General features: G+C 47.0%; 2 protein-coding genes across 2 annotated transcripts in view; one reads left to right on the top strand and one right to left on the bottom strand.

The window, feature by feature from the left end:
• Positions 1 to 149: 149 nt before the first annotated feature.
• LOC141178674 (uncharacterized) lies at positions 150 to 13329 on the bottom strand. The gene is made up of 9 exons (XM_073660562.1): positions 13258 to 13329; positions 6585 to 6734; positions 6282 to 6455; positions 6075 to 6198; positions 5894 to 5991; positions 5605 to 5695; positions 1563 to 1720; positions 501 to 650; positions 150 to 371 (listed from the first exon to the last, which is right to left on the bottom strand). Exons 2-9 carry the CDS (start codon positions 6660 to 6662, stop codon positions 150 to 152), a joined length of 1095 nt encoding a protein of 364 aa, XP_073516663.1. The 5' UTR covers positions 6663 to 6734; positions 13258 to 13329.
• Positions 13330 to 15368: 2039 nt separating this feature from the next.
• Positions 15369 to 25960, top strand: part of LOC141178673 (uncharacterized) — a 154240-nt gene continuing 143648 nt past the window's right edge. The window contains exon 1 of the mRNA XM_073660561.1: positions 15369 to 15426. Coding sequence (XP_073516662.1) covers positions 15369 to 15426 — 58 coding nt within the window. The remainder of the gene's footprint in view (positions 15427 to 25960) is intronic.

The following is a 25960-nucleotide window of genomic DNA, read 5'->3' as shown; positions in this document are numbered from 1 at the left end:
GGGCTGGGGAACCTCCATCATGACGTCCTTGTACAAATCCTTGTGTCCTTCTAAATACTCCCACTCCTCCATGGAGAAATAGACAGCGACATCCTGACACCTTATAGGAACCTGATACATACAATGATATCGTCATCTCCCCGATCCTTTCATAGCATTACTGTATAATGTCCCAGAATTCCCAGCACTGTCACCTCTCCAGTCAGCAGCTCAATCATCTTGTAGGTGAGTTCTAGGATCTTCTGGTCATTGATGTCCTCATGTATCAGGGGGTGAGATGGAGGCCTCGTGATTGGGCTCAGGGGTCTTCCCCATCCCTCAGACACAGGGTCCTGACAGCGCTCACTAGAGGTCTTCACTAATATGTAATCCTGGTTATGGAGAGACACATTAATAAATCTCACTACAGACATTTTCAGAGTCCTCACCTCTCCAGTTCTGTTCATCTGTTATTCCCATAGATAAGAATGATGTAATGTGACGTCATCAGAATCTCTCACCTCTCCAGTAAGCCGGAAGAGGATCTCTAGGGTGAGGTGTAATATCCTCTCCACCATCTTGTCTCTATCCATATGTACCTTTGATGGGTCCATAAGGAAAATTCTCTTAAAAAGAAGATCTTCACTGAGAGGATCTGATATTGTATGGACCTGAATGAGAAGATGATGAGCCGATGTAACATCATAAAAATCCTGTGTAATAATACAATTACTGGAGATAATAAGGGAAACATATGAGGAGATTTATTATTTTACAGTATTTAGTTTTCTGCTTTACATCTAGTAATAAAACCTATATATTTTAGGCCACAGACAACAAGCAGAGTCTTCCTTGGAGTCTGTAGCTGAACATGTTTTTCAAAGACTCATCTTCCATAAAGCTAATTCTCGTATCATTTACCAACACAGCAATCGGCATCAGCAATACTGCAGGAGATATTCATTACACGCAACATTAGAAATAACTACTTCATGAGGAGGACGACATCTTCATCTTCTACTACGGCTCTTGAAACATATTTAGCCAGAGTTCTTCACTGATTACATCTCCACCGGCCGTCTATATGAATGTTTCCCGTCTTCCCTGGACTGTAATCTTCTATCACGTTAGATCTCATATCTGAACAGAAAAAAGGCTTCTCCCCTGTGTGAGTTCTCTGGTGCTTAACCAAATCTGTTTTCCGGCTAAAACATTTCCCACATTCTGAACAGAAAAAAGGCTTCTCCCCTGTGTGAGTTCTCTGATGTTTGATTAAACTTGATTTCTCTGTAAAACATTTTCCACTTTCTGAACAAGAAAATGGCTTATCCTCTGTGTGAGTTCTCTGGTGATTAACAAGCCTTGATTTCTGGTTAAAAAAATTTCCCACACTTGAAACAAAAAAATCTATTTTCTGCTGTGTGAATGCTTTGATGTTTAAGAAAAGACTTTTCGAGGGAAAACCTATTTCCATATTCTGAACATGAAAATGGCTTATTTGCTTTAGGAGCAATTTGTTTTTTAATGCTTATTTTGTGACTTTGATTTTCCTTAGTAGTCGGTAATGAATCAGAAGACAGGACCTGTTTCAAATGATCAGATGACAGATCTTTGCTGTGAAGGGATGATGGGATATCTGGAGTAATGGCATTCACTTCAATTGTATCCTGTGGGATCCCAAGATCATCAGATTTAAAAATTGAAGATGTCAGCTGTCCCTCTGATCTCCTGGTACAGTCATCTGCCAAGAATAAAAACAATTATTATTTATGAATAACATATCCTTAAAATTTATATTGTTGAATATTTCTACTTAAACTCTCCATAAAAATGTACTTTATGTAAAAGTATCATTATTTACCAAGAAAACATATCACAGAAAAAAAATCTGCCTTACCAACACCAAATCAGATAACAAATGCATTAGCATTTTAGTGTTGGTTGGGTGTACTGGGGTGTCTGTCCATGTGGGGTGCACTTATATAGTGCTGGGCAGCCTTCCTGATGTAATAGTATGGGCATCATCACTATCCTAAGCCAGACACTGTGCATCACACCTACCTGTGTGACTGGCGTCCTATGCAAGCTGTGTGCATCTGCAATACCAAGACAGGTTATTACACTTGGGGTTATTTACTGTAGGAAAATGAAGGCTTAGGGGTGATCTTATTACTATATACAAGTATATGAGGGGACAGTACAAAGACCTGTCTACTGATCTTCTTACTCTGAGGCCAGAGACGGGGACAAGGGGGCATCTTCTACGTCTGGAGGAAAGAAGGTTTAATCATAATCACAGACGGGGATTCTTTACTGTAAGAGCAGTGAGACTATGGAGCTCTCTGCCGCATGATGTTGTAATGAGTGATTCATTATTTAAATTTAAGAAGGGCATGGATGCCTTTCTTGAAAAGTATAATATTACAGGTTATATATACTAGATTCTTTGATAGGGCGTTGATCCAGGGAACTAGTCTAATTGCGGTATGTGGAGTCAGGAAGGAATTTTTTTCCCCAATGTGGAGCTTAGTGTTTGCCACATGGGTTTTTTTACCTTCCTCTGGATCAACATGTTAGGCTATAGGATGAACTAGATGGACTTAGTCTTCCTTCAACCTTAAAAACTATGTTACTATGTTTTAATACTAGGCAACCACCCCCTCCATGAATTGTGTAGGTTTGAGACTGGTTGCTCCATCGGTATTTTGCACCTGCGCTGCCCCCACCTTTATCATGGGGGTCTGCGGCATCCTGCTACTGCATTTGTTATATGATTTGGTGTTGGTAAGGCTGTATGTTTTTCTGTGATTTTTTTTTTATTTTGCCCTATGTTAGTCGTCATTATTCACCAAGACAATAACAGTTCACAGTCTAATAGAAAACCTCATAGGATGAACCAGTGGAGCGTGTTGTCCAACTGTTTGTTCATTCTGTCTCCCAAATATGGAATAAAAAGCCATCAAACAATGTTATGTAGGCGAAAATAATATCAATAAAAACTTCTACTCATCTCACAAAAAACAAGTCCCCACTCAGGTCCATCATCTGTCAATGGAAAACCAGAGGTTTCCACATTATTAGTGGCTCAAAGGCTTTTGAAAAGCAACATGGCTTCCATAACCCAATCCAGCAATATCCGCTCCCCCAAAGTCAGATCTCCCCCTCACTTCTGAGCCTTGCAGTGCGCCCAAAACACATTTAGCATCCATGTATTTGACATTACTATAGTGAGAAGAACCCACTTAATTGATGGTGTGTGTCTCCTGGAGCACAATCTGGGCACTATGTGTTCGGTAATGAAATTATATATTTGCAATTTTCACTCTCTATCATCCACTACGTGCTAATTTCCGGAAAGTGCCTGAGGAGTCAAAATAGTCACTACTCCTATAGATTATTTCACTGAAGGTTATAATTTCCAAAATGGAGTCACTTTATGGGGATTTCTACTGCTCTGGTTTTTGCAATTTGGTCACATTAGGGCTTCTGTAAATGGTGTGTCCCATCTCCTCTGGGATCTGCTCCTGTGACGTCTGCTTCTCCCACCAGGAGCCGCCTTATTCATCCTGCAGGCGGCGCTGGTGATGGAGGAGATATCAGAACCAGAAGCTCTGGACGGCCCAGGCTTTGTCCAGCCACGAAGATTAGGGTTGCTGGGACCAGTAGTACCATCCAGTCTGGCAGTATGGGTGTGTGTGCTGTCCAGCTGGAGTAATCTGCTCCCTGCTTCAGCCATTTGGAAAGCACCGCACCCTACTAAAGCTGGAAGCATATTGCCGGAAGCTGCCAGATACAGCCTTGTTCTCCTCTGAGTCAGTCCTCTGTGCTCAGCTCCCGGCTTGTGTATTTGTTTCCTGTTGTGACCTCGGCCCGTTTACGGACTACTCGTGTCTTCTGATTTTGTATTTTCTCTGACTTCCATGTTTTGACTCTGCTGTCTGACTATTCTTCTTCCCATCTCACACCACAAAACAGCAGGTAACATTGTGGCCCAAGCTTTGGGGGTCTCTGTCTAAGTCCAAATCCATGTAGAGGTGTTAAAAGATGATGAGCAAGACAATCCCTGGGATCTGGAAAATGGAGTAGATAGTGCCAAGCCTGTTCATGGTGACCATCTTTTGAGCTGCCAGGTGACCATGAACAGTGCCCCCAATACATTGAGTCTGCAAACTATCCCAGCAAGATCTGCATGCAAATAGCTAAATGTCGCTCCTTCCCTTCTTAACCTGCCATGTGCCCAGACAGTAGTGTACAACCGTATATCGGGTATTGTCAGATTCAAGAGAAGATGGAATATTGTTTGTAAGGTCCATTTGTTTCCTATTATCCTTTGTGAAAAATTCCAAAGTTATCACCATATAAAGTGACACACGTCAGATTTGAAGAATGGGCCCAGATAGGAACACAAAACTGGCAGCAGGAAGGGGTTAAATCAGAGTATTTTGGTCACTAACTACTATAGTCAAAACTGTGAGTATAGACAATAACACATCTACTGAAATGATCAAACTCAACAGTCTCCATCAGTAAGTAGTGAGTAACTAGTGGTGAAACCTCTCTGGGGTAATTAGAGTATGGGGCTCGGTGGCTCTTGGCAATCTAAACTATGATAAGGGACAATATTTTCTGTCAGATGAGTTTCAAGAAGAAATATTAGACATTCAAAGAGAGCTTAAAGATTAGTGATGAGCGAGTATGTTCTTGTTAACCCTTTCGGCGAGCATGCTCGGGTGCTCGCCAAGTATCTTCAGCGGTGATCGGGCGTTATGTTTTCGTCACTCAGTGCTCATGATTTGCGACGGTTTGACAGCTTTAATACATGTGAGGAATGCCTAAGAAACAGGCATTCGTCACATGTATTCAATCTGTCAAACAGTCACAAATCATGAGCACTGAGTGACGAAAACATAACACACGAGCACCGCTGAAGATACTCGGGAAAACACCCGAGCATGCTCGTAAAGCTCGAGTAACGAGCATGCTCACTCATCACTATTAAAGATATATCATGGCACAGGTGTAATTTTTTTTGTTTAGTTTATCACAATCTGGTTTGAAGATAGTCAGTTTTAAAAGAAATTGAAAAGTCAGGATAAAGGGAAACTCTCTTGTTATTGTACAGAAATTCACACTTGGCCTCACTTCAAATTTAATGTTGTAGATCATAAATGTGAAGTTTGGCCAGAAAGACTGGACCTGGTCTTGTAGGGACCATATGAGCTCATTCAGCAGCACAGAAGGGAGAGAAGGGAGATTCACCCAATAAGATATCAGGGATCTAGGAAGCCAACAGCATCATTACTCTCCGCTTTCTCATACTGCCCATCATAATATTTTTCTTCAAGTGATTTTCTGGCTTTGTGGTTTACAGATCTGGGCAGGTAACGGTCAACGTCTCCTAATCCCAGGGAGTAGGTGGATCCTCCAGGTTGTAAGTTCTATGGAAAATGGTTTCAATGCCCAAAATCATTTGAACAGTTTTGGGTGGAAGAGAATGTTGTTGTCTAGAGGCAAAATGGTGATCACACGATTGTGATACGGCCGGACTACACAACCGATAAAGCAGCCACAGCCGGTGACTGAGATGAATCTGTGACTTCTCTGCATTTAGTGGTTACTACTCACCTGGGTAGTCATATGTAGGAATCTCCTCTTTACACTGCTCATCACCTCTCACATATGTCTCTGTAGTATTAATGTGGGTCAGATCTTCACCCTGAAGCAAATATTGTAAAAGTCACAGACAGATGGAGAAGTCCCATCTATGATCAACTCTAATCCTGCCATCTCCACCGTTCTCATTACACAAGTATAAAACATATAATACTGGTGGATAAAACAAGACTGAACACAAGACCTTCACAGCCGTCTACACATCATAGGGGAGATCTCATGACACCTTCTCTCCATCTACCTGATGATCCTGAGGAACATTGGGGTCTCCTTCTTTACAGTCCTGTAGAAGAAGAGGACGGGGACATCTCTCTGGTGTTGTCCTCTTACTGGATAGATCTGGAGGAAACACACACAGGGGCTGAATTCATTCTTTACATACAGATAATTATAGGCCGTGTGTATTTAGTCCTGTCTATTACCTGGTGATGTGAGGGGCTGGGGAACCTCCATCATGACGTCTTTGTACAAATCTTTGTGTCCTTCTAAATACTCCCACTCCTCCATGGAGAAATAGACAGTGACATCCTGACATCTTATAGGAACCTGATACATACAATGATACAGTCATCCCCCCGATCCTTTCATAGCATTACTGTATAATGTCCCAGCATTCCCAGCAGTGTCACCTCTCCAGTCAGCAGCTCAATCATTTTGTAGGTGAGTTCTACGATCTGGTCATTGATGTCCTCATGTATGAAGGGGTGAGATGAAGGCCCTGTGATGGGGCTCAGGGGTCTTTCCCATCCCTCAGGCACAGGGTCCTGACAGCGCTCACTAGAGGTCTTCACTAATATGTAATCCTGGTTATGGAGAGACACATAAATAAATCTCACTCCAGAAATTTCCAGAGTCCTCACCTCTCCAGTTCTGTCCATCTGTTATTCCCATAGATAAGAATGATGTAATGTGACGTCATCAGATTCTCTCACCTCTCCAGTAAGACGGAAGAGGATCTCTAGGGTGAGGTGTAATATCCTCTCCGCTACCTTGTCTCTATCCATATCCATCTTTCATGGGTTCATAAGGAAAATTCTCTTAAATAGAATATCTTCACTGAGCGGATCTGATATTGTATGGACCTGAATGAGAAGATGATGAGCCTATGTAACATCATAAAAATCCTGTGTAATAATACAATTACTGGAGATAATAAGGGGAAACATATGAGGAGATATATTATTTTACAGTATTTAGTTTTCTGCTTTACATCTAGTAATAAAACCTATATATTTTAGGCCACATACAACAAGCAGTTTCTCCCTTGGAGTCTGTAGCTGAACAAGTTTCTCAAAGACTTATCTTCCATAATGCTAATTCTCGTCTCATTTACCGACACTGCAATCGGCATTAGCAATACTGCAGGAGATATTCATTACACGTTTCATGAGAAATAACTACTTCATGAGGAGGAGGACGACGACATCTTCATCTTCTACTACGGCTCTTGAAACATATTTAGCCAGAGTTCTTCACTGACTACATCTCCACCGGCCGTCTATATGAATGTTTCCCGTCTTCCCCGGACTGTAATCTTCTATCACGTTAGATCTCATGTCTGATTCACAAACAGAAGTTTGAGGCTTTGATACATGGTAAGGTTTTTAATATTAAACAGAGTAGGACTATCCCGAATGGGTTCATCTTGCCATGGTGGGATAGCTTTCATGCTATTTTTGATCAAAAACAGTGTTACTAGGAACCCTATTTTATTTAAATGCACTTTTGATTTTTATTTATTTACAGCAGGGTTTATGATCCTTTTTCTTCTTATAGTTTTTTTTCTGATTTATGGCCATAGTAAACATGCATTTATGTGCTGTATGGATACCAACTTAAACCAAGCTCAAATTCTGTGTTTTTTTCATGGGCACCATAGTGGCCCTGTGGGCTGCTGCTATGGATGATACACCCCTAACTATCCAACTATCATATGGTAAAAATCTCATACGTCCTGTATTTATTAGTATCTGCATGAAGAATGGGGCTAAGTGAGTATTTATTAAAGGGAATCCACTCCACCGACTACCCCACGGCCAGCAAGCATCAGAATCTTCACTGAATAAAAAGCCATTTCTCAGCAAACATACCTCTAATATGAGGCATAAAGGTATGTATAGATTCACATTTACATCACCTGTATGCCAATATTAGAGGTCAGATAAGTCCCAGGGGGTGACAGATTCCCTTTCATCAGCCGTGGGGTAATCATAAAACCAGATATGTATCAAGGTATTGTAAGGTGGATAATAGTTGCATAGTCAATGGGAGGTATGTGTCACAGAGATGGCTGGTCTCTGTGATGTAACCCGGAGTGTTTCTCTAGGGCACATAAGCACTAAGAGGATCGGTTGGTGCACCTGGGAGCCGGGTTACAGGGAGCTAGGAGAGAACTGAGGAGCAATGGGTAGAGTATAAAATCCAAAAATGTAATCCAGAATGGGTCTGTATTCATACAAAACAGGCATAGGAAATTTGCTCATTCAGTCCCTTAGGGCCTAGTGAATCCAGTCTGGAAATCCACTCACTTTCCTTTTTGAGCATACATCTATTGAGATCACCACCTCTCACATTGGGTTTAACCACCTCAATGATGCAAAAGGAGATGTCTCTTGTTTCACCTCAATGTGCACTGTTCATGTGTCTCACTAATGGGGTGTTCCGATGTCACGCCAGGTGTGAGTGCAACACAGAGGGGCAAGGGAAAGGGAGCCCAGACACTAGGGAAAAGGGGGAAGAGGTGACCTCCTAATCTGGACTAGCATCACCCTGTCTCCCCCTAACGTCCCTATACAGCCTCCGCAGCTGTCACCCATCACATGCCTCGCCCAACTATCCCTGTCGTAAGGCTATAGCTGGAGGTGGAAGGAGAGGAGCACTAGTCAACCTCCGCTACCACTCTAAAGACAAAAGGGAAAGACAACATAGGTGAATTACAACTTCGCTTTAGAAGAAACTCCAACAGGGCACACGGCCTTAAGACTCCAAAGAGGACGTGATGCTGCTTCAGCCAAGTTCCAAGTAGAAATGAGTATACCCGGCGATGCCAACATAGACACACCAGGTATGTATACACCCAGATTAAATGGAGGTAGAATCTGGGTCCTAAACACAGCCTCCCATCTAGGCAGCTGTCTGCATTGCTAAACGTGGAGATCTCTTGCAAACCCCTGCAGGGCGACTGTCTGTCACCTCTGACACACCCGTGACACCCAACCATGGCGTATTTCGCCCAAATGCCCCCTCCACACTCCTCTTAGACTGCCTCTTGGTCGTGCTTACAAAATCTAGGGGGCAGGTGCATGTGGCCATATATAAAAGTCCTGAGGTTTTACAGTTGGAATAATCCCTCTGGAAAAAGGTTTTACCTGTAGAGGAACTCGAGAAAGATTTACATGGTCTCATCCAATTACATGTACAACTTTCTACACATCTAAAGAAACCACAGATTCTTCTATCCAGCCATGTCCCCTTGGGTGCAGTTTTTTTTTTTAGAAACTATGCACTAAACGGTCCCTAATTGACCAACCCTTTCTGAAAGTTATTGTGGGAGTAGATCACACAGCACCCTCAGGTCCAGGTCGGCCACAAGTACATCCTAGTGTTTTCTGAGGATATTAAAGATATGGTCACTCTGATTGTCACAAGTTCCTATTACTTGTTTTATCCCCTTATTTTTCTTGGTGTCTTGGTTAGGTATGTAGGAGTGTCTCTCTCTCCTGTTTTTCTGCAAACAATCGTGCGGAATCCAAAATGTACTGTGGGTACCTTTTTCATGAATCTTCATGTCTATTGCCTGTATATTAATATCTGTGACATTAGAGCAGTTTCTTCTCAACTGTAAACATTGGCCCTTGGATATTGTTTTTTTTTTTTTTTTTTAGTAGGATGCAGTGGTGGCTATCGCACTTTAATAGTTTATAGTAGATGAGTGTCCCTAGGGTCCAAACCAGGGCTGTGGAGTCGGAGTCAGTGCCCATTTTGGTGGAGTCGGAGTCAGTATAAAATGGACCCACTCCGACGCCTAAAATATATAATAAATTGGGTACAGTAGTTCAATGCAGTTTGTGAGGAATATTTTTTCATTAGAATTTGGGAAAGTTATGAAATGTCCTATAAATGTCTTTCCTATTCCTGATCTAAGGGTCTAGACTTTTAGCTGAGAAAAATGTGTCCTACTGTAAATTTATCACTTAAACGTGAGCTATTTATGAGGGAGTCGGAGTCGTGAAGTCGGAGTCGTGAAGTCGGAGACGGTGTCATGGAAATTGAGGAGTAGGAGTCGAAGGTTTGGCTTACCGACTCCACAGCCCTGGCTCCCATCCCGTACTTTCTTGATTGGTACATCAAGGAAAGGCAACTGGTAATAATTAAACTCTGATATAAATCTAAGGCCCACTCTATGGATATTGAGTTCCCTGACAAATTCAAGAAATAGTTCACTCGTCCTTGACCAGATGACAAAAATGTTGTCAATATATCTATATCATGCCCCAATATATGGTTGCCACTACTTATAATCATCCCTGAGTATTTTGGTTTCCTCCCACCAGCCCAGGAATAGATTAGCAGATGAGGGGGTGCAGGGGCTCCCCATCGCAGTACACCTGGGCTCGTTTAAGTACTTCCTGTCAAAAAGAAAGACGTTATAAGTAAGAATGAATTTTAGAAGATCGTCCATGAAGTCATTATGTCTGCTACACTCTATTGATCTCGATTTCAATAAACATCTTACACCACTGATATCATCCTCATGCGATATATTACTGTACAAAGCCTCCATACCTAGTAAGGCCTGCTCCCCTACATGCATGTTGTAATGCACACGCCCGGACTGACTGGCATGTGCGTGTATATGTAGTGATTCCACTGGACCGTACCGGAGAGTGAATGCCTGGAGGGGCGCAACTTAGTATCCACCCGATCCGACCAAGGTAACACGATGGCATACGACGCTAGTGCACCAAGGAGGAACCGAGCAGAGGGACCAGGGGCTACTCCAGGTCAGACCCCGGAAACGGCTGTTGACCCACACCGGGGAATACAGAAACAGGCAGGTTAGGCTGGCACACAGACGGGTGGCTGCTGGCAAGCACGACTGGTATGCAAACAGGGAGGTACTGACAGGTACGGCCGGTATGCAGGCAGGTGGATGCTGGTAAGTAGAACTGGTATGCAGGCAGGGAGGTACTGGCAGGTACGACAGGTTGGAGCACAGAGTGGATAGGTCCCAGTACAGACTGGGACTCAGGAACAGAACCGAAGATGCAGTGGACAAACACAGCAGAGTGAGACCGCCCGGAGCGGCGAGCAAAAGCAGAGCAAGACGAGACCGCCTGGAGCGGTGAGCGAGCGTAGAGCAGGATGAGGCCGCCTGGAGCGGCGAGCAAAGGGTCAGAGCAGAGCGAGACTGCCGGAGCAGTGAGCAAAGGGTCAGAGCAGAGCGAGACTGCCGGAGCAGTGAGCAAAGGGTCAGAGCAGAGCGAGACTGCCGGAGCAGTGAGCAAAGGGTCAGAGCAGAGCGAGACTGCCGGAGCAGTGAGCAAAGGGTCAGAGCAGAGCGAGACTGCCGGAGCAGTGAACAAGGCAGAACCAGATACCCACAGGGTACTTGCAGTGAAGTAGCGAGTGGACCACAAACTCACAAACGGAAGTACAGTGACAACGAGCAGGAGTTAGGTACGAGTTCAGACTCTGCAGAAAAAGGGAAGATATGGGCATAGAGAGAGACGGGAAACAGGCTGGAAGATAGTTAGGGCAGGAACAGACACTGGGAAAAGACACAGACAACAGATCTAGGTATGCGGCCCCTAGAGGGCAGAAGGAACAGGCTAAGAGCATGTTCACACGGGCCTGGAAATACAGCCTCCAGGAAAGGCAGAAAGACAGCTGGCTAGAGTACACAGACAGGACACAGTTCAGACACGGGAATTGATACCGCAAGGCAGGAAACATAGACGGGACCTGGCACATCAGTGACTAGAAGCCAACTGACAGAACAAGATTCTCAGGCATGGATTCCAAGGAGGAGGTGGTTTAAATACCAGGTGACAGACAGCAATAGGCTGAGGACGCATTAGGGGTGTGTCTGCAGTAGCTACAAGAAACAGGAAGTTTGGCGGGCGTCGCCCTAAGCAGCCAGAGCAGAGCAAAGCAGACAGTATGGAAAGAAGCCAAAGTGGCAGTCTGGACTGGAAATCCAGTGCACGCTCTTGCACAGTGGGAGATGGACCACTATGCAAGGACGCCGCCAGGTATGTTACACATGTATACATGCTCAAGAGTATACATGTAGGGGAGCAGGCAGAGGGAAAACCAACTCCAGAGGGATTATTCCAACTGTAAAACCTCAGGACTTATTCCAACTGCAGGACCTCAGGCGGTACTGTGGGAACATTATACTGTGTGGGGGCATCATTCATACTGCATAAGGGGCATAATGGGGGCATTACACTGTGGGGGGCATCATACATACTGCATAAGGGGCATAATGGGGGCATTACACTGTGTGGGGCATCATACATACTGCATAAGGGGCAAATGGGGGCATTACACTGTATAGGGCATCATACATACTGCATAAGGGGCATAATGGGGGCATTACACTGTGTGGGGCATCATACATACTGCATAAGGGGCATAATGGGGGCATTACACGGTGGGGGGGCATCAGACATCCTGCATAAGGGGCATAATGGAGGTATTACACTGTGGGGGGCATCATACATCCTGCATAAGGGGCATGATGGGGGCATTACACTGTATGGGGGCATCATACATCCTGCATAAGGGGCATTACACTGTGTGGGGGCATCATACATACGGCATAAGGGGCATAATGGGGGCACTACACTGTGTGGGGCATCATACATACTGCATAAGGGGCATAATGGGGGCATTACACTGTGTGGGGGGCATCATACATCCTGCATAAGGGGCATTACACTGTGTGAGGGCATCATACATACTGCATAAGGGGTATAATGGGGGCATTACACTGTGTGGGGGCATCATACATACTGCATAAGGGGTATAATGGGGGCACTACACTGTGTGGGGCATCATACATACTGCATAAGGGGTATAATGGGGGCACTACACTGTGTGGGGCATCATACATACTGCATAAGGGGCATAATGGGGGCATTACACTGTGTGGGGGCATCATACATCCTGCATAAGGGGCATTACACTGTGTGGGGGGCATCATATATACTGCATAAGGGGCATAATGGGGGCATTACACTGTGTGGGGGGCATCATACATCCTGCATAAGGGGCATAATGGGGGCATTACACTGTGTGGGGGGCATCATACATACTGCATAAGGGGCATAATGGGGGCATTACACTGTGGGGGCATCATACATCCTGCATAAGGGGTATAATGGGGGCATTACACTGTGGGGCAGTAAAGGGGTCCTGTACTATGAGAACAATACGTTTCCTCCCTTCCTGTCTCCATAGTTGGGTCGTATGTATCTATTACAGGAAACAGAACAAAAACCTTATGATTCTTATAAAGGGGCAACACAAGACCCCAAAAGAGTCTCCGTGCTGAAGGGGTTAATGCCCCCTGCGCCCAGTAATGGGGTCTCCACATACCTCCACCTGCAGAGCCGCCACCACATATATGGCTGCTCTGTGCGCACAGGAGCTGTGATGAGGTCACAGGAGGGGAGGAGTCAGGGGTCACATGATCAGGGGCCTCAGTGGATGCAGGACTCTGCTGTGCTGGTTGTCATGGTGCTGGATGAGCTGAAGTTTATGTGTGGGGTCAGGAGGGGTTTACAGTGTGGATGTAGCAGAGCCGTGTGTGTACGAGGTGTACGGAGCAGAGCCGCGTGTGTACGAGGTGTACGGAGCAGAGCCATGTGTGTACGAGGTGTACGGAGCGGAGTCGTGTGTGTACGAGGTGTACGGAGCGGAGCCGTGTGTGTACGAGGTGTACGGAGCAGAGCCGTGTGTGTACGAGGTGTACGGAGCGGAGCCGTGTGTGTACGAGGTGTACGGAGCGGAGCCGTGTGTGTACGAGGTGTACGGAGCGGAGCCGTGTGTGTACGAGGTGTACGGAGCAGAGCCGTGTGTGTACGAGGTGTACGGAGCGGAGCCACGCACGTACGAGGTGTACGGAGCGGAGCCACGCACGTACGAGGTGTACGGAGCGGAGCCACGCACGTACGAGGTGTACAGAGCGGAGCCACGCACGTACGAGGTGTACAGAGCGGAGCCACGCACGTACGAGGTGTACAGAGCGGAGCCACGCACGTACGAGGTGTACAGAGCGGAGCCACGCACGTACGAGGTGTACAGAGCGGAGCCACGCACGTACGAGGTGTACAGAGCGGAGCCACGCACGTACGAGGTGTACAGAGCGGAGCCGCGCACGTATGAAGTGTACAGAGCGGGGCCACGCACGTTCAAGGTGTACAGAGCGGAGACACGCAAATACGAGGTGTACAGAGCAGAGCTGTGCGCATACAAGGTGTACGAAAAGGAACAGCGTGTGTACAGAGCGGAGCCATGTGTGTGCGAGGTGTACTGAGCAGAGCCGTACGTGTACGAGGTGTACGGAGCAGAGCCGTGTGTGTACGAGGTGTACGGAGTGGAGCCACACACGTACGAGGTGTACAGAGCGGAGCCGCGCACGTACGAGGTGTACGGAGCAGAGCCGTGTGTGTACGAGGCGTACAGAGCGGAGACACGCACGTACGAGGTGTACAGAGCAGAGCCACGTACGTACGAGGTGTATGGAGTGGAGCCGTGCGTGTACAAGGTGTACGAAAAGAAACAGCGTGTGTACAGAGCGGAGCCGTGCGTGTACGAGGTGTGCATATCTGTGCGCTGTAAGGTGGCTGCCGGACAGGTCGTGGATGGGAGGTATGTGACCCCGAAGTACCAACCTTCGGTGATGTAGGACCCGGAGAAGCAGGCTCCAGCACACATAGTGCTGAGAGGGAGTTAATGGGCCCGGATTAAAGGGCCTGGTTTTACGAGCAGCTGAAAGAGCTGGGGGTGGGGGGGGATCAGCTTCTCACTTACCTCCAGTCCAGGTCTTGGAAGGCCTGATTTAAGACAGCTGCACCTGTCTCAGTGTTCTGTGTGTTGTGCAAGGTGAGCAGACTGCATGTGCTGCTCAGAGTCTGCTGGAGGCAGAGAAAAGCACTACATTTAAACGGCTGAAGCCGTGCTGCATATGGACTGGTTATTTTGAGTTTTGTTCTGTTATACCTTTTGTGCCAGGAAAAGGCTGTTATGTTTTGTTTTCCTGGTTGGTTTATGGACATTTTATAAACCACCAGTTTGTTTTTGAACCTGAGGACTGCATTCCTGTGTGATCCTGCACCTACCCGAGAGCTAATCTGTCACAAATTGGTGGAGAATGCGGGCACAAATCCCAAGGGGCAGTGTGACTGCTACAGGAAAACGTGTATGTCCTGGGTGAAGGCCGCCAGCCAGCAAGGTACGTCCGGCAGCATGGAGGAGCTGATAAAGCAACTGGTGCAGGCGAATATGCATCAGCAGCAAGCTCAGCAATAGACCAACAAATTGTTAGTACAACAGTTCCAGCTTCAACAGCAATAGATGCAGCAGTGACAGCAGCAGGAACAGATGACGCTCCTGGCGGAGGCCCTCCGTATCAGAGAATCCGCACCACCTACAGGCCAAAGCGATGAAACCCAGGTGAGGAAAACCGAGAGAGGGGCGTTGCAAAGATGACTCCGGGGGATGACGTCAAGGCGTTCCTGGCCGTGTTTGAGAGGGTGGCGGACCGTGAGAGACTACCACCAGAGCAGTGGGCGGAGGATCTTGCGCCATATCTGATCGGGGAACCACAGAAGGCTTATTTTGATCTGGCACTGCAGGACTCTAAGGAGTATAGCAAGTTTAAGGCTGAGATCCTGGCGAGGCTGGGCATAACCCTGGCAGTCAGAGTTCAACGAGTCCACCTCTGGGACTTCCACAGTGACAAAACTCCTTGGTCACAAATGTTTGATCTTCTGCACCTGGTACAGAAGTGGCTGCAGCCAGAGACTTGTTCCCCAGCCAGATGGTCGAGAGTGGTCATGGATCGGTTTATCCACTCTCTGCCGAAGCTGATTCAGTCCTGTGTTGCCCAGGGAGATCCCCAAAATGCAGACAACCTTGTGGGCCTAGTAGAGAGGTACCGGGCGGTAGAGGGTTCCCTGGGTGGTCAAGCAGTGGTTAGGTCACCTTTCTGGGGCTCCCAAAAGAAGGGGACTAAATCTTCACTGGGCGATCGTCCAAAGTCCAAGAGGCAGATGAATCGCAGCTGGGGAATCAGTCCCAATCCATCCTCTGTTGGAGTTGTCATGCCCCTGGCCATACAGCTGCTCGGTGGCCCAGGAACTCTGAGCCAATGGACTGCAGCGTAGGCCGGCATTGCTCCTACTTTGCCTACCCTGCCTGTAGCGCGGTTCATCAACACGGCGAGAGCCCTCAGGCGTGCTCAGTGTCCGCGAACGGGATGCAAGTGTCTGGACTGCTGGACTCAGGAAGTTTGGTAACCCTGATAAGCGACAAACTCCCTCATTGGCTGGTTCCTGGGAAGGTGGTGGGTGTCCGGTATATCCATGGGGACGCTAAAAAATGTCCTGTTGCCGGGTGGATGTAAACGCAGACTGTGGCACCACAACTCAGGAAGTGGGGGTCGTTAAAGACTTGTTGCACCTGATAATAATCGGACAGGACTGTGCATTATTCTGGGACATGTGGGGGAAAGTGGTGACACCTGGTTGCTCAGATGACAGCCAGAACACCCCTGAAGAAACCTCGCCGAAGGCCGAAACCGAAGAGTTTCCCATGTGTGTTTGTGGGCGATGAGAATGGGGCAGCATCTCCTGACGCCAACATCCCTGAGCTGGAGGTGTCCGAGGGAAACTGGAACTGCCCAACTCAGGGATTTAACTCTTAAAGGGACATTTGATAATGTGTCTATACTTCACGTTGTTGCTCAAGAGCCGGGGGTGACACCAGATACCCATACTTTGCCGTTAATGGGGACTTGCTATACCGAGTCACCAAGGTGAGAGGGGAGATCGTCGAGCAGTTGCTGGTGCCGGGAACATAGAGTCGTAAGGTATTAGACATGGCCCATGCACATGTGTTAGGTGGTTGCCTGGGGGTAGAAAAAACACAGGAACGAATCCTCCAGAGGTTCTATTGACCCGGTTGTCACCGAGAAATTGTAAATTATTGTAGGTCCTGTCCCACCTGCCAGCTGACCACTCCGGTGACACGCCTCTGGTGCCGTTACCTATCATTGAGGTGCCCTTTGATCGCATAGCCATGGATCTGGTGGGGCCCCAGGTAAAGTCCGCCAGATGGCATCAGTATATCCTGGTGGTACTCGACTATGCGACATGGTATCCGAAGGCTGTGCCGCTACGTAACTCCTCCTCCAAGTGTATAGCTCGGGAGTTGGTCCATTTTTTTTTCTAGAACGGGGTTACCTAAGGAGATCCTAACGGATCAAGGGACCCCATTTATGTCAAAGGTGATGAGAGAGTAGTGCAAAACTCTGCAAATCACACAAGTACGGACCTCAGTCTACCATCCACAGACGGATGGCTTGGTGGAAAGGTTCAACAAAACCTTGAAGGCCATGTTAAAGAAGGTCGTAGAGAAGGACGGCCAAAACTGGGACTGCCTACTTCCGTACCTTCTCTTCTCCATCAGAGAGGTACCACAGTCCTGTACTGGATTCTCCCCTTTTGAACTGTTGGATGGCTGACACCCCCAAGGACTCCTGGATGTGGCAAAGGAGACCTGGGAGGCGGAGTCTATACCCTACAGGAGTGTAATCGAACACATGGCCCAAATGCAAGAGAGAATTGCCAGGGTGATGCCCATCGTGAAAGAGCACCTCCTCCAAGCACAAGAGGCGCAATCTAGGGTGTACAATAGATCGGCACGAGTGAGACACTTCAACCCTAAGGATCGGGTACTGGTACCTACAGTGGAGAGCAAATTCCTGGCGAAGAGTCCTACGAAATAGTTGAAAAGGTTGCTGAGGTCAACTATAAACTCCACCAGCCAGAGAGAAGGAAGCCCTACCAGGTGTACCACGTCAACTTGATTAAGCCATAGCGAGATAGGGAACCCGTGGAAGCTTCGTGTTTAGTGGCTGAGCCTGACGCTGATGTGAAAGAGGTAAAGGTGGCAGAGTCACTGTCACGTGCCCAAAAGCAAGAGTGCAAAGAGTTGCTACAGCGAAATAAAGACCTGTTTTTGGAGTTGCCAGGACTCACTCAGGCCATAGAGCATGAAGCACTCAGAGAGCCTCATGTTCGTGTCAACCTAAAACCATATCGGAGCCCAGAGGCCTGCAGAGAGGTAATCTCGAAAGAGGTGAAGTGGATCCTGAACCTGGGAGTCATTGAGGAGTCCAAGAGTGGCTGGTCCAGTCCTATAGTCTTATTGCCGAAACCAGATGGAGAATCACGGTTTTGCAACGACTATAGGAATCTGAATGAGGTCTTGAAGTTCGACGCCTACCCAATGTCTATGTTAGATGAGCTTATTGAAAGGCTAGGACCCGCTCGGTACATCACCACCCTGGACCTCACCAAAGGATATTGGCAAATTCCCCTGTCCAAAGAGGCCAAGGAGAAGATGGCCTTCTCGATGCCAGACAGATGTTATCAATACATTAGGATGGCGTTTGGGTTGCAGGGAGCTCCGGCCACCTTCCAGAGAGCCATGGACCAGATCTTAGCACCCCGAAAAAAGTATGTAGCGGCCTACCTAGATGACATCATCATATTCAGCCAGGACTGGGAAAGTATTCTTGGAACAGTTTAAGCCATACTTGACGCCCTAAGGAAGGCGGGCTTTACCATCAACCCGAAGAAATGTGCCATGGAGATTGAGGAAGCAAAGTATCAGGGCTACGTGGTTGGTAGAAGGGAAATAAAACCACAAATAAATAAGGTCGAGGCGATCCTAAACTGGCCACAGCCCCTCTCGAAGAAGCAGGTCAGGGCATTTCTAGGCATCGTGGGCTACTATCGAAGATTTGTCCCTAACTTTGCCCTGATAGCAGACGGATCTGCTGAAAGGGACAAAGTCAGCTATGGGCAAGTGGTCCACAGAAGCTGAAGTGGCCTTCCAGGAATTGAAACTGGCCTTCTGTAAACAGCCAGTCTTGGTGGCGCCTAACTTCTCCAAAGAGTTTGTGGTCAAGATGGATGCATCGGTTGTCGGGCTGGGAGCAGTCTTGTCCCAGGAGATTAACAGAGAGGAACACCCTCTAATGTACCTCAGTCGGAAACTGTCCACATGCGAGAAGAACTACTCTATAGTGGAAAAAGAATGTTTAGCCATCAAGTGGGCGTTGGACACTCTGAGATATTGCCTCTTAAGCCCCCGTCTCACATAGCGAGATCGCTAGCGAGATCGCTGCTGTGTCACGGTTTTGGTGACGCAACAGTGACCTCACCAGCGATGTCGCTATGTGTGACACTTTGCAACGATCAGGCCCCTGCTGTGAGGTCGCTGATCGCTGCAAAGTGTCCCGGACCATTTTTTGGTTGTTGCTTTCCCGCTGATCAGCACACATCGCTGTGTGTGACCAGCGGGAGCAGCGATCAGGCTGGTAACTATGGTAAACATCGGGTTACTAGGGGCACACACGCACCTAGTAACCCGTTGTTTATCATGCTTACGAGCCTGCTAAAGTGAGCGGTAACCTCCCGCTCACTGTAGCAGAGTGGTAACCATGATAAACAATGGGTTACTAGGGGCACGTGTGCCCCTAGTAACCCGATGTTTACCATAGTTACCAGCCTGCTCCTGCTTCAGCAGGCTGGTAACCGGAGCAGGACATCGTGGAAAGATTCTTTCTACGATGTCGCTGCTCCCCTGATCGTTTGTGAGCCTGCCTGTTTGACAGCTCACCAGCGACCACATAACGACACAGCAACGATCCCTGACAGGTCGTATCGTTGCAGCGTCGCTAAGTGTGACGGGGCCTTTAGGTAGAAGGTTCAGGTTAGTGTCGGACCATGCCCCACTGCGGCGAATGCGAGAAAAGAAGGGGAACAATGCCCGAGTAACTAGATGATTCCTAGCCCTACAAGATTTTAGTTTCCAGGTATAGCATAGGCCTGGGAAACAACATGGGAATGCTGATGCCCTGTCAAGGGTCTGTTGTATGGTGGAAGAAGGTGCCAAGGCAGAAGGGGGGTATGTAAGGTTGCTACCGGACAGGTTGTAGACGGGAGGTATGTGTCCCCCAGGTACCAAGCTTCGGTGATGTAGGACCCGAAGAAGCAGGCTCCAGCACACATAGTGCTGAGAGGGAGTTAAAGGGCCGGGTTTTACGAGCAGCTGAAAAAGCTGGGGGAGGGGATCAGCTGCTCACTTACCTCCAGTCCAAGTCTTGGAAAGCTTGATTTAAGACAGCTGCGCCTGTCTCAGTGTGCTGTGTGTTGTGCAAGGTGAGCAGACCTTGCATGTGCTGCTCAGAGTCTTCTGGAGGCAGAGAAAAGCACTACATTTAAACGGCTGAAGCCGTGCTACATATGGACTGGTTATTTGAGTTTTGTTCTGTTATACCTTTTTGTGCCAGAAAACGGCTGTTATGTTTTGTTTTCCTGGTTGGTTTATGGACATTTAATAAACCATCAGTTTGTTTTTGAACCTGCAGGCTGCATTCCTGTGTGAAATTACGCCTACCCAATAGCTGATCCGTCACAGCTAGTGTTGAGCGATACCTTCCGATATCAGGAAATATCGTATCGGATTGGATCGGACCGATACTCAAAAAGTATCGGATATCACCGATTCAGATACCAGAAACCAATGCAAGTCAATGGGACACAAATATCGGAATGAAAATAAACCCTTTCTTTCTTTGTAGGTTAATTCTACATGAAGTAAAACAACTAAGAATAATGTAGAATGTATTATGCGAAAAGCCGGCAATTCATCAGCGGCATACACCGGTACCCGACAATTTACAACAGAAAGAATAGAGCATCACACACAGATTAGATAGATAGAAACATGTCAGTCACATATATATGAAGTACAGTGACAGTGTTGCTTACTGTACTTGTCATTTAGTGTAAAGGATTTATTTAAAAAAATAATAGTGTTTTCATGCACCATCTCTTTAAAAAAGCCGGCCGGAAATTCAGCAGCGGTACGCGACAATTTATAACAGACAGAATAGAGCTTCACACATAGATTAGATAGATAGAAACATGTCAGTCACATATATATGAAGTACAGTGATAGTGTTGATTACTGTACTTGTCATTTAGTGTTAAAATAAAGGATTTATTTAAAAAAAAATTGGCGTGGGGTTCCCCGTAATTTTAGTCTAGCGGAGGTTAAGCAGACGGCTGGGGCCGATGTTTGAAGCCTGGGAAGGGGGTAATACCCACGGAGCTTCCCAGGCTACTAATATCAGCCCCCAGCTGAATACCTAGCCTTTACTAGCTATTAAAATGGGGGACCCCCCCCAAAAAAAATGACATGGGGTCCCCCCTAATTTAATAGCTAGCAAAGGCTAGGCAGACAGTTGGGGGCTGATATTAATAGCCCAGGAAGGGAGCCATGAATATTGGCTCCCTCCCAGGCTAGAAACACCAGCCGTCAGCCGCCCCAGAAATGGTGCATCCATAGGATGTGCCAATTCTGGCACTTAGCCTCGCTCTTCCCACTGCCCTGTAGCGGTGGCAGTGGGGTAATAGGGCTGGGGTTGATGTCAGCTTATAATGCCAGCTGACATCAAGCCCAGGTTAGTAATGGAGAGGCGTCTATAAGACGCCCCCATTACTAACCCCATAGTCAAAGTTAAAAAAAACACAAACACCCAGAATAAAGTCCTTTAATTGAAATAAACACACAATTCTTTATTGTTCTAAATTAAACCATACTTACCGTCACGCCCATTCCAGCTGAAGCCAACGATCTCCTGCAATAAAAGAAAAATAATCAACCTCATCCTTACCTTTCCATGGTTCCCACGATGGCTCCAGCTCTGCTACATCGAGATGACAGGCTGGACCGCAGCAGAACGCTGCCATTCAGCTTGCCATGCCGCAGACACTGAGAAGCGCAGGCTTGCTTGCGCTCCTCAGTGTCTCTCTGTGACGGCATCCAGATGAGCCGAGTTCATGTCCAATGAACTCAGCTCACCTCATGCACGTCACTGACAGCGTGGGAGAATTCTCCTGCACTCAGCGCTTCAGCGTGAGAATTCTCCCACGCTGTCAGTGACGTGCATGAGGTGAGCTGAGTTCATTGGACATGAACTCGGCTCATCTGGATGCCGTCACAGAGAGACACTGAGGAGCGCAAGCAAGCCTGTGCTTCTCAGTGTCTGCGGGATGACAGGCTGAATGGCAGCGTTCTGCTGCGGTCCAGCCTGTCATCTCGATGTAGCAGAGCTGAAGCTGTCGTGGGATCCATGGGAAGGTAAGGATGAGGTTGGTTTATTATTTTTCTTTTATTGCAGGAGATCGTTGGCTTCAGCTGGAATGGGCGTGATGGTAAGTATGGTTTAATTTAGAACAATAAAGAATTGTGTCTTTATTTCAATTAAAGGACTTTTTTCTGGGTGTTGTGTTTTTTTTTTTAAATACTTTACTAGAAATTCATGGTGGTCATGTCTAATATTGGCGTGACCCCATGAATTTTGGGCTTAGGGCCAGCTGATAATGCCAAGCTGGCCCTAACCCCTTTATTACCCAGTGAGCCACCGCATCAGGGCCCTGGATGAGTTGGGTACAGCGCCAGAAGATGGCGCTTCTATGAACGCGCCATTTTCCGGGGTGGCTGCGGACTGCAATTTGCAGCGGGGGTGGCCCAGAAAGCTTGGGCCTCCCTGCGCTGCGGATTCCAGCCCCCAGCTGCATAGTTGTACCTGGCTGGACACAAAAACAGGGCGAAGCCCCACGTCAATTTTCTTTAAATTATTTCATGAAATAATTAAGAAAAAAAGGGCTTCCCTATATTGTTGTGTCCGGCCAGGTACAAATAGGCAGCTGGTGGTTGGGGGCAGCCCGTTCCTGCCTGCTGCACCTGACTGGACACAAATATAGTGCGAAGCCCCACGTCAATTTTTTTTTAATTATTTCATGAATTTCCTGAAATAATTAAAAAAAATTGAAGTGGGGCTTCGCACTATATTTGTGTCCAGCCAGGTACAGCAGGCAGGAACGGGCTGCCCCCAACCACCAGCTGACTATTTGTACCTGGCCAGACACAACAATATAGGGAAGGCCTTTTTTTCTTAATTATTTCATGAATTTCATGAAATAATTAAAAAAAAAATACGTGGGGCTTCGCCCTATTTTTGTGTCCAGCCAGGTACAACTAGGCAGCTGGGGGCTGGAATCTGCAGCGCAGGGAGGCCCAAGCTTTCTGGGCCCCCCCCGCTGCAAATTGCAGTCCGCAGCCACCCCGGAAAATGGCGCGTTCATAGAAGCGCCATCTTCTGGCGCTGTACCCAACTCATCCAGGGCCCTGGTGCGGTGGCTCACTGGGTAATAAAGGGGTTAGGGCCAGCTTGGTATTATCAGCTGGCCCCAAGCCCAAAATTCATGGGGTCACGCCAGTATTAGACATGACCGCCATGAATTTCTAGTAAAGTAATTAAAAAAAACACAAACACCCAGAATAAAGTCCTTTAATTGAAATAAAGACACAATTCTTTATTGTTCTAAATTAAACCATACTTACCGTCACGCCCATTCCAGCTGAAGCCAACGATCTCCTGTAATAAAAATAAAATAATAAAGCAACCTCATCCTTACCTTTCCATGGTTCCCAGGACAGCTTCAGCTCTGCTACATCGAGATGACAGGCTGGACCGCAGCACAACGCTGCCATCCGGCCTGTCATCCCGCAGACACTGAGAAGCGCAGGCATGCTTGTACTCCACATTGTCTCGCTGTGACGGCATCCAGATGAGCCGAGGTCATGTCCAATGAACTCGGCTCACCTCATGTACGTCACTGACAGCGTGGGAAAATTCTCCTGCACTCAGCGCTTCAGCGTGAGAATTCTCCCACGCTGTAAGTGACGTGCATGAGGTGAGCCGAGTTCATTGGACATGACCTCGGCTCATCTTTATGCCGTCACAGAGAGACAATGTGGAGTGCAAGCATGCCTGCGCTTCTCAGTGTCTGCGGGATGACAGGCCGGATGGCAGCGTTCTGCTGCGGTCCAGCCTGTCATCTCGATGTAGCAGAGCTGAAGCTGTCCTGGGAACCATGGAAAGGTAAGGATGAGGTTTCTTTATTATTTTATTTTTATTACAGGAGATCGTTGGCTTCAGCTGGAATGGGCGTGACGGTAAGTATGGTTTAATTTAGAACAATAAAGAATTGTGTCTTTATTTCAATTAAAGGACTTTATTCTGGGTGTTTGTGTTTTTTTTAACTTTGACTATGGGGTTAGTAATGGGGGTGTCTTATAGACGCCTCTCCATTACTAACCTGGGCTTGATGTCAGCTGGAATTATAAGCTGACATCAACCCCAGCCCTATTACCCCCTGCCACCGCTACAGGGCAGCGTGGAAGAGCGAGGCTAACTGCCAGAATTGGCGCATCCTATGAATGCGCCATTTCTGGGGCGGCTGACGGCTGGTGTTTCTAGCCTGGGAGGGGGCCAATATTCATGGCTCCCTTCCTGGGCTATTAATATCAGCCCCCAGCTGTCTGCCTAGCCTTTGCTAGCTATTAAATTAGGGGGGACCCCACGTCATTTTTTTGGGGGGGTCCCCCATTTTAATAGCTAGTAAATGCTATGTATTCAGCTGGGGGCTGATATTAGTAGCCTGGGAAGCTCCGTGGGTATTACCCCCTTCCCAGGCTTCAAACATCTGCACCAGCTGTCTGCTTAACCTCCGCTAGAGCCTAAAATTAAGGGGAACCTCACGCCAATTTTTTTAATAATAAATCCTTTATTTTAATACTAAATGACAAGTACAGTAACCAACACTATCACTGTACTTCATATATATGTGACTGACATGTTTCTATCTATCTAATCTATGTGTGAAGCTCTATTCTGTCTGTTATAAATTGTCGGGTACCGCTGCTGAATTGCCGGCCGGCTTTCTTAAAGAGACGGTGCATGAAAACACTATTATTTTTTTTAATAAATCCTTTACACTAAATGACAAGTACAGTAAGCAACATTGTCACTGTACTTCATATATATGTGACTGACATGTTTCTATCTATCTAATCTATGTGTGATTCTCTATTCCTTCTATTCTAAATTGTCGGGTACCGCTGCTGAATTGCCGGCCGGCTTTTTTAAAGAGACGGTGCATGAAAACACTATTATTTTTTTTGATAAATCCTTTACGCTAAATGACAAGTACAGTAAGCAGCACTTTCACTGTACTTCGTATATATGTGGCTGACATGTTTATATCTATCTAATCTATGTGTGAAGCTCTATTCTTTCGGTTCTAAATTGTCGGGTACCGGTGTATGCCGCTGCTGAATTGCCGGCTTTTCGTGTTTCACTGTGAGCACTGTTCCCATCGATTTGGGCAATCACTGTAATGCCACAACCACCATGGCTGTGGCATTACAGTGAGTGGCAGACAATCCCTGCATGATTGGTGCTCTAAATAGCACCAGACATGCAGGACACGCTTTTGGTGCACGAACAGTTATCGAACATAACCTCGAACAGCCGAATTTTTTGCAAATCGTTCGGGTTCGTCGAACAACTCGAACACCCCCCAAAACAGCTCGAATTTGAGATTATCGAACAGTTCTAGTCGAACACCGCTCATCTCTACCAAAGACGCCAAGCAGAAACATATCGAGACCAAGTACTGGGGTTAACAGAACACCTCACCAAATTCAACGCTGCACGGACACTAGATCCCACAACCACCGGGGCCAATCGGTTTCCAACTGCTCCGCGTCCGGCGCCAGTTCCCGAAAACGATCCCACTGGAAGCGAGACAATGCATCAGCTATTGAATTCTGAACACCCGGTACATGAACAGCACAAAACCAGACATTAAAATCCAAATACCTGAGCACTAGATGGCGCAAAAGAGACAGAACCGGCAATGAAACAGCTGACAAGTTGTTAATACAATGCACTACACTCAAGTTGTCACAGAAGAAACGCACTTTCTTGTTCCTCAGCTCAGAGCCCCAAACCTCCAAAGCCACCACAATAGGAAACATTTCCAGCAATGCCATGTTTCTTGTCAATCCTGCATCCTTCCATGATTCCGGCCACTCTCCCACACACCATTTTCCACCGAAATAGGCCCCAAAACCATAAGAACCTGACGCG

The sequence above is a fragment of the Phyllobates terribilis genome, unplaced genomic scaffold (assembly GCF_046119375.1).
Source record: "Phyllobates terribilis strain yellow unplaced genomic scaffold, ASM4611937v1 Scaffold_29__1_contigs__length_15306474, whole genome shotgun sequence".
Taxonomy (NCBI): domain Eukaryota; kingdom Metazoa; phylum Chordata; class Amphibia; order Anura; family Dendrobatidae; genus Phyllobates; species Phyllobates terribilis.
This window is presented reverse-complemented; position numbering and strand designations above follow the sequence as displayed.